The sequence below is a fragment of the Buceros rhinoceros genome, unplaced genomic scaffold (genome assembly GCF_000710305.1).
Source record: "Buceros rhinoceros silvestris isolate BGI_N320 unplaced genomic scaffold, ASM71030v1 scaffold21906, whole genome shotgun sequence".
NCBI classification, from domain to species: Eukaryota; Metazoa; Chordata; class Aves; order Bucerotiformes; family Bucerotidae; genus Buceros; species Buceros rhinoceros.
Genome location: NW_010417391.1, coordinates 41119 through 49540, shown reverse-complemented (window position 1 = coordinate 49540; position 8422 = coordinate 41119). Strand labels below are relative to the sequence as shown.

Here is an 8422-nt window from a genome sequence, read left to right as displayed (position 1 = left end):
GGGGGGAATTTAAAACCAGGCATCTGCATCTCCATTTGTCAGACAGAGAAAGAAGCAATTAGGTATGATAGGACTTGGCTTGTGATGAGATCCGCTGCTCCATGTACTCTCCCATTGGATAAGGGGAGGGGGCAGCTTCCTTGGGCTTTTTAAGCCACAGAACTGTGCGAGCATTCTCCCAGGGGCTCCTTCCCCAAGTTTCCTGATCCAGATGTACAAATCATCCAGTTTACCACCTCCACGCTCTGGATCACAGTGAGGCCTGGATGGTTCATGGGGAACTCCAAGCACACTCCTGGCAGTACATCCACCTGCTGCAGTCATGCTGGTTGGGTACCAAAGTGCCTCCTTAAGCTCCTACTATCAGCAGAACTTCCTCATGCTAAATAACTGAGTAAGTCTGAGTGTAACAGTTCAGCACACCTCAATCTGGGACAGGTTTGGCTATCTCTCACCCTGAGTTCTCTAATGGAATGGTGAACCAGCAGCTTCACACTGAAGCAGCAAGAGATCTCCATGCCAGTTTGTGTCTTCCAGAGTTGAAGAGTGCTGGTTAGTTGGGCACACAGTACTCTGCTATTTTCAGTTACACAGAATTTTCATAATGGAGTCTCAAGGTTTCCATAAGCTTATGCACCCTGACAGGGCTTCAGCAAGACCAGGTTTTGATCATTTTTGACAAAAAAAGCCCTATAGGGGCTACCCAATAGGGTATCAGAAGCCAGTTGTTTTCCTGAGCTGCAGTGGAACATTCAAACCTCAAGGTCTTCAATTCCTCATCGGTTTGCTCTGTCATGTGGCCATAGCCCAGAACCATATAGTACATGTGACCTTGCTGGTGGTTCAATAGACCTGAAACTCTCAGAAAAGCACTGATACCACCAGAAGCAGTAGAGCTACTTCATTTCGTGTTTTCCCCACCACTCTTCCCACGGAAGCTAAGTCAGATAAAGAGCAGCCCTCTCCCCAGCACAGAAGAGGGAGGGAACCAAATTTGTGTGTCCATTATTAGGAATGCTCTTCTGCAGCCAGGCTCTGCACAGCTCGGTGGAAATCCTACACGAGGTTTTTCTTTCTGACTCTAAGCTAATTTTGGCTTTAATACTTCCCCTTGAAATCGATGCAGAAGCAACTACCAAAACCGCATCTCTGAGCTGCTCTTCCTCATTAATATCATCCTGTCAGGATACTCAACCTTCTCTCATCCACTAGGAATAAAAAGCTAGTTAAGGTGCACAAAAACCATCACTGCTGATTTAAAATTCAGCAAAGAGTATAGACTAAATGTGAGGATAAAGAACCACAGATATCTTAAAGGTTCTTCCCACTCATATTGAAAATTTTTTCATCAATAAATTCTTTTTGTTTCAGACTTTTGGAAGTTGTTTTGCAATCTGACTTCAAGAAAAATGTAAGTTCTAAAAATACGGTTCACAATCTGTTGCACAATAGCTACAGCAGAAATACAGCACAATAATTAGATAATTATAGGTAATAACTCATCACTGCTTTCCCACCACTTTCTTCTTGCTCTTCAGAGTAATAAAAGGAAGAAACAAGGAAAGTTTTGCACAAGACACCTTCGGGCTGCAAGCTTATTTTTCAAATCATGTCTTGTCGTAGAAGCTTGTATTACTCACATGGATGTGTTTAAAGCTTTGGCACACTTCCTACAGACAGGCGGAACCTACCCTTTGCAGTTCCATATATATAATCACAGCACTTGTATCATGACCTCTAGAAATGCTTTGTTATGAAGGCAACATGCTCCAAAGTTCTCCATAGAGCTACGTGACATGCCATGGCAGAAACTTCTACCCTCCACCCTTCCTGGAGTAGGATGTACGTATCTTTATTGCTGCTACGCTAGCTATGCCATCCAAAGCATGGAAAACTGCTCAAAAGCCCTCTTGATCAGAACAGAAAGACCATTTTACTGTATGAACTCATATTCTTTGTGGAAGCTGCTCTGTACATGCCAGGTGTAAGGGTAGAGCTGGCACAGACATTATGCAGTTCACTTAATTCATAGAACAGACCCCCAATCCGCTATAGGTTCCTTTTTACAGAGACAATGTCTAGCTCTTTCACAAGAGATTAGAAAGGGAGTGAGGATTTTTTTGTTGTTTGTCAGTGTTTTGCTTGTTTGTTTTCTAAAAACCCAGCTATTTCCAAGGCAAAATACTCTAGGTTTTTTCCAGCCATAAGCAGAGGGTAGGAGAAGAACTGCTCATGGCTGGAAAGCTATTGTGACAGTTCTCCTAGCAAACTGGCTGTGAAGGCTAAAATATGTGCACACACTCCCCAAGCCTTCAGGCACCTTTCCAACACATCCCAGTAATTTTTCTGGGGAATTAACGCATTTCTTGACAACTTGACTTAGAGGCTGCATATGCACAAAGCAACAGACAGAAGGCAAATCACATCACTTGGGTTGGCTCAGTGACTCGGGTTCTGGCCTTCCTCTGTAAAGGGACAGTTTGGCTCACCCACCATGTTTGACTTTGAGACAATGATTTCAAAACCCAGTTTTGGTCAAGTGGAAGCTGGGGTGAAGCCACGAGGTCTCAAATTCCAGGTGACAGAGTCCTTACTGTCTTAAGTGTCTGTTCCAGTGTTTAACAGTGTTGACAAGTAATCAGCATCTGAATTAATTGTCTGACAAAGTAATCAGTGTCTAACTAGTGCTGGAATTTGACTCCAATTTTCAGTTCCAAAGTTTGGATGTTTTCATCAAAGGACCTAAGAAATCTTCTGGCCCAGACTTTGGCAGGCAAAGCAGTCCACGAACCAGTCTGCTTTGTCCCTTTCAGAAATCCCTCTCTTTAAACAGTTCTCAGCAATTAGCATTTTCTGGCCCAATTTTTTTTCAGCATTCTTAGCTTGTTAACACCAGATTTTGATGGCATCCAAGAGCTTAATGCCCTGGAGAGACTGTGGTCACCTCTGTCCAGGCTACTACTCATCCATTTGCAAAGAGAAGGTGCCCACTTCTGAGATGGAGATCCCACAGGCCAGAATGGATGGAGAGGGCATCCCTGTTTTGACTAACAAGTGCACATTTGGAACCATTGTTCTTCCCAGCAGCAGAAAAAGTTACAAGTTTTGAGTGGATTAGCAGTGGATTCTGCTAATCCATCCCAGGTACTTACATAATACAGAGCCAGGACTGCTGATACTGCACCCCTGTGACTGTTGCTGTGACCCCTTGAATTGTATCTGATAAGAGGTGAACTAGGAAAAGAAGAAAGGGAAACGTTACAGGCCGTCCATGTTTGGTTTGCAACTTCTCCTTCCAAATGGAAGCTGAGTACTAAGACCAAGCGTATGAACTTATCTGCACAGTGGATTGATGCAAGGGTAGGGAGGTGACAGAGCAAGATAAAAACATTCATCCTGATGCTTTTCAGTACTGTCCTTAAACTGTTCACAGCTTGGAAATGCAGCTGCTTTCCCCTCCCAACATCAACCTACTGCAATATTAGGTTATTAGATTAGCATTATGCAATGCACGCACAGACAGGACTTCAAGAGGCCTCGTCTTCTGAACACCCTGCCCTCTCTCACCCTCTTCCCAATTACTGATCTCATTTTATGGCACTGCTCAATTTTTCTTTATAGGCAAAAGCCTACATTAAATAGACTATAAAGGCAAAGCTCTAAGACAGGTAGCAAGAAGTAATCAAAGCATGAACATGCTTACTACATGCTCAGGACTTGACATATCTGTTAAACAAATTCACTCAGGCTGTGACAGTTACATTTGAGGTGCGATGTACATGTTTGTATATTCATTCCTGTTGACTCTGAAACGTCATGGGTGCCTACAGAGAAACAATGCTTAGTTAAGCTTCTTTACATCTTGGGCTAAAAGGTAGCAGTTTAGACTACGCTATGACATTTGCTGATAGCTTAAGGTGACACATGAGCCAACAACAATGGCTTGGGCTGCCCTAGTTGGGTTTCTGGAGCATAACAAAGCACCTCTCATCCATTCCAGTGGGCTGGGAGCAATGTGAAGGCTCAGCCCTCCCCAACCAATTACTCATCCAAAGCAGGCAAAATTCCCTGGCCTGGGAGAATTCAGATGGAGAATCACAAGGCAAAGGAGCTATATTTCAGCAGAGACCCTTGCTGGTGTCTCCTCAGAAGAGCATCAGACACTTATCTGAGGACAAGCACACCTAATGGGTCCAAACAGACAAGCCACTCCAGTGCTGTAGACTCCTGACCCCAGAGAAAACCTGAAGTCATCTTGATGAAATAGGGCCAAGACTCCACCAAAACATAAAAACCCTGGAGACCTGAGATCCTACAGTGTGAGTGAAAAGGAAAAATAACCCCCAGTGCCACGTGTGACATGCAAGTGTGGGCACCCCTCAGTAGTGAGTGTTCAACACTACACCAGCAGAAAGGATGACTACTTAATAGTAACACTCAGATGAAAGCAAATCAAAAGGCGATTACCATTCCCTTCTCGTGGGGTCCCTGAATCCGTGAATAAAGTGCTCATGATTTTTTCAAAATTGCAGCTTGGCTCCATGTTCTCAGGATCTTCAGCAAAATGTTTCAGCATCTCTCGAAGAACATCGTCCAAGGAGGTGGCTGTTTCATCAAGGATGATGCTGGCTCTAGCCAAAAAACCATCCAGGTCTCGGTGGGCTCTGACTTCCTCCTCAAAATTCTTTAATTTCAGGTACTGCGTTAAGAAGAGGTCAGAGCATTAGCTATGAGCAACTCCTAACAGCAAAGGCCTAAGGTACATGTAGTTCACAAGCAGCTTTGCTGAGGTAACTGCCACCCAACCAACACTCCTGGAGAACCGCTTTGCCCATTTGGATCACAGAAGGAAAGGAATTTTACACATTGGTGCATTAATGCCTTGAAGATTTGCACTTAGGCTTATCCTAACAGAGTGCCCGTAGGCACCATTTATATCTTCACATACGAAGCAGAATTAAAAAAAAAAAAAAAAGGTTTTTTGTCTAGTATAAAGCACACAATTTAGCCTAAAAGCAAAATTGCTTAAGGTAGCTTTTAAAATCCTCTTTAGGTTTAAATAATTCAAGAAGTTTGCAGAAATGTGGGAAAAGTTATTTGCAAGAAATGGTCTCGCAGCAGAAGGAAAAATTGCCAGTATGCATCTCAGTGCAACCTAACCCACTTCTCAAACTGGGAGCCATCCCTCCCCAGTGCTCCCAGTTAAGGAGCTTGAGGCAGGAGATGGGGAATGCCATCTAGCCGATCACCTTTTTTTGACACTTCCTAAATTTCTATTAGGTTTCATTTAGTTTTGAATCAATGAGGGGAAAAACAAACAAACCCCACATACACAGTGGACAGAGACTGAAACTGTCTCAGCTCTCTGCTGGTTCCCTCTGGTGTCCCAGACTTGTTGGCCTTGCAGTGGAACAGACAGCCACGCTGTGCTACAGAACCTCAACTCCTTTCCCTGTTTGTCAGCTGTGAATCAAGTTCTGAATTGCTTTTAAAATCTAACACCAAGGTGCCTCCACAACCAGCACCTTGGCACGTTCTCCCCCAAATTACAGGACTACCCCAGAGCCTGACTCACAGATCTCCTCCTCTCACACATACCCTCTCTACCTGTTCCATTTATAGCCTAGACACAGAGGAAAAAAAAACGCCACCATCTCACTAATTACTGTAATTATCACAGCAACTATCAAGTTGTCAGTACACATCCATTGCAATTAGCACTGTTTTACTTTGCATCAATCACTTCTTACACAGCATCCTTCAGAGGGAGGGTTCTCTGGAGGATTTCAGCTCCCACCCCCAAGGCTTTGTTACCATCTGCTCTTAGAAGAGGAGATGGCAACACAGTTACATTACAACTCCACCTAAAAAAGACCATATAACTGCAAGCAGCCAAGTCAGTGTCAAATCATCTCTGCAGGAACACAGGTTAGAACACCTATCACCACCTGTGACACTGGTGCTCACAGGGTCACCGTATGACCAGCAGCCACTCCCCAAAGGTAACTCACTTCAGCTGGTCTGGCATGGGGAGTCCAACTTAGGATGTAGGTTCAAGCAGCAAAGAGGCCAAACAATCTAGACAGGATTTAACACGGTGGACAGCAGAGGAGGTACCCATGGAGGCATCAGGAAGGCTGAAAGCATCAGGAGTGCCACAGTGCTGAGAAGCTTTTAAAAAAGCAAGACTGGCTTCACATCACCAACTTCTCCCACGCATGAGAGAAGCCACCAGAAGCAGAAGAGCAGAAGCAGAAAGTTGAGGGGCAGCAGAAATTAATCAAAGGCATTCAGAAGAGAGCTATTATGTGCCCACATCATCTCAATCACCACTGATGCCCCAGTGAGCTGTGCATGACAGCATCATTTGCTCGTTGTGGCAGGACAGCACTGTCAGCAGTAAGTCATAAGGATTCAGCTCCAAGTCTGCCACAGGCTTCAGGCAATGCCTTAGGAAAGTAATTTGCCCACACCTCAGTCCTGTTTCATTACACTGCTTCTGGTCCTCTATAGGAAATAGGGGCAATACCCAGCTTTATTTTCTCTCATAACATTGGGGAAGATACACACATTAAACACAGCAAGGCAACCAGCCACCATGAGAGGATATACATACATCACTCCGAGACAAACCAAAATCGAATTAGAGGAAGCGCTGGTACGGCAGCTCAGACAGAACAGTTCCAGCCAGGACACCCAGTGGTTTCAGGAGAGATTAATGATTGCTCATTCACAAATATTTTTAGCTAGATAGTCAAGTCACACCAGGATACCTGATGCTGGAAACTTCATGCTGGAAACTGCTTAGCAAGAAACCCAAATCAGCTGTCCAAGAGCCATTTTAATAGTGGTGAGCATCCTTGATTGCAAAGCTGCACATTGCATCATGGCAAAACCAGAGGCTGTTGCGCCAAAGAAAGGGAAACACATTGAAACAGCCTCCCCTGACTTTTGGCAGGTCTATCCATGCAAAAAAGAGCTCTCAAAACTCATCAAGAAGGCACAAAATGCAGGTTCTCTGCTGGGTGGCTGCTCTGGAGAACACTTCCACTTACAGTCACTGCAAGAACCTTATGAAAAGGTGTGTCCAAAAAGCATGTCCTCCTGAGCAGATCTCTGTGTTGTTGCCATAGTCACTTGGGCCAATTCTCTCAGAAACACACTGATGGTGATTAAATAGTTCAAACCACGTCAAGGAGCTTCTCCTTACTTAGGCCTACCGAGTGCCATGCCAGATAGCAACTTGCCCTAGACACAGACTGCCCTTCCAGAACTCTGGAATGGGCGCAAGAACCACAGACTACCACCAGAGACAGGGAGAACCTTTCAGGGACACACATCTCCAGCAAATCTTCTGGCATGACCACTTTTCTGCTGGCGATTCCTCTTTCGTAGACACTTGGAGCCATCTCCTCTGTGACTCAGGTCCCAATTTCCTACGCATTTGAAGTGCAAAATTTCCACTCGTCCTCCCTACAGGCAAAACCTGGCAATAGTACTTTCTCTCAAGCCCTGCTAAAGCATGCTAGATGTCTGGCATTTGTTGCTCAATAGCGCATGAAAATGCTCAAGCATGAACTACAGGCCAGAAACACAACCACCCTACAGCTCTGAAAAAGAAAAATAGAATAGAAGAGACACTGATGTGTTAGCAGCTTCCAACTATTTCTTATCAGAGGCAGATCCTGCATTTGGGCTTAGAATTTGTACTTTAAGTGATTAAGTACTTTGGTTTCTTCCAGTCAAGTGCATACAACCCAGAGAAGCTTGGCACTAGCATTAGACAAGACAAATTACTGACAAAGACATTCCTGTCCCTTAGCACAGAATGGCTTATTTTAACTTTATGACTTCATATCAAACAACGTTCAATCTGTTTGGTGGGGGTGGGTTTGGCTGGGGAGGGGGTTGTTTTGTTTTATTTCTTGGGGGGACATTTCATTTCACATTTTTTAATTGTTTTTTGTTGTTGTTTTGTTTTTAACTTGAGGGGAAGGTTTCTTCTACTAAAGCTGTTACACATTTTCCTCCCCTTATTAATTCAGCTTGTTGATACAGCTTTTCAGGATTTGAGCTGCCTTAGAGGCCTAAAGCAAAGCAGAGCTAACGAGCTCTCTGAGATTCCCTAAAAAGCCCCCAAGACCTTTGGTACACAGACTTAAGAATGCAAGTTATAACCTGCAATATGCAATTTACCAGGATCAGCAATGCTACAAGTTTTCACACAGCCAGTCAGCCCCTCCAACCAGCAGATGAGGCAAGAGTCAACCCAGCTTAAAGCACCAGGAGCCACAGTCCCAAAGACCAAGACTTCACGTGATATTTAATATCAACCTGCTTCCACTCTGTATGTTTTCTGTGTACTTTCACAGTTGGAGGTTTATAGGAATACAACCTATACCAGGTTCTTTTCTGGCATTCC

The 8422-nt window shown here is 44.3% G+C and overlaps 1 protein-coding gene across 1 annotated transcript in view; it reads right to left on the bottom strand.

Moving 5' to 3' along the window:
* Positions 1–8422, bottom strand: part of SLC4A11 (solute carrier family 4, sodium borate transporter, member 11) — a gene marked incomplete at its 5' end in the record, with an annotated part of 62907 nt that overhangs the window by 31606 nt on the left and 22879 nt on the right. Inside the window, 3 exons of the mRNA XM_010138202.1 lie at positions 3153–3234; positions 3762–3824; positions 4468–4699. Coding sequence (XP_010136504.1) covers positions 3153–3234; positions 3762–3824; positions 4468–4699 — 377 coding nt within the window. The remainder of the gene's footprint in view (positions 1–3152; positions 3235–3761; positions 3825–4467; positions 4700–8422) is intronic.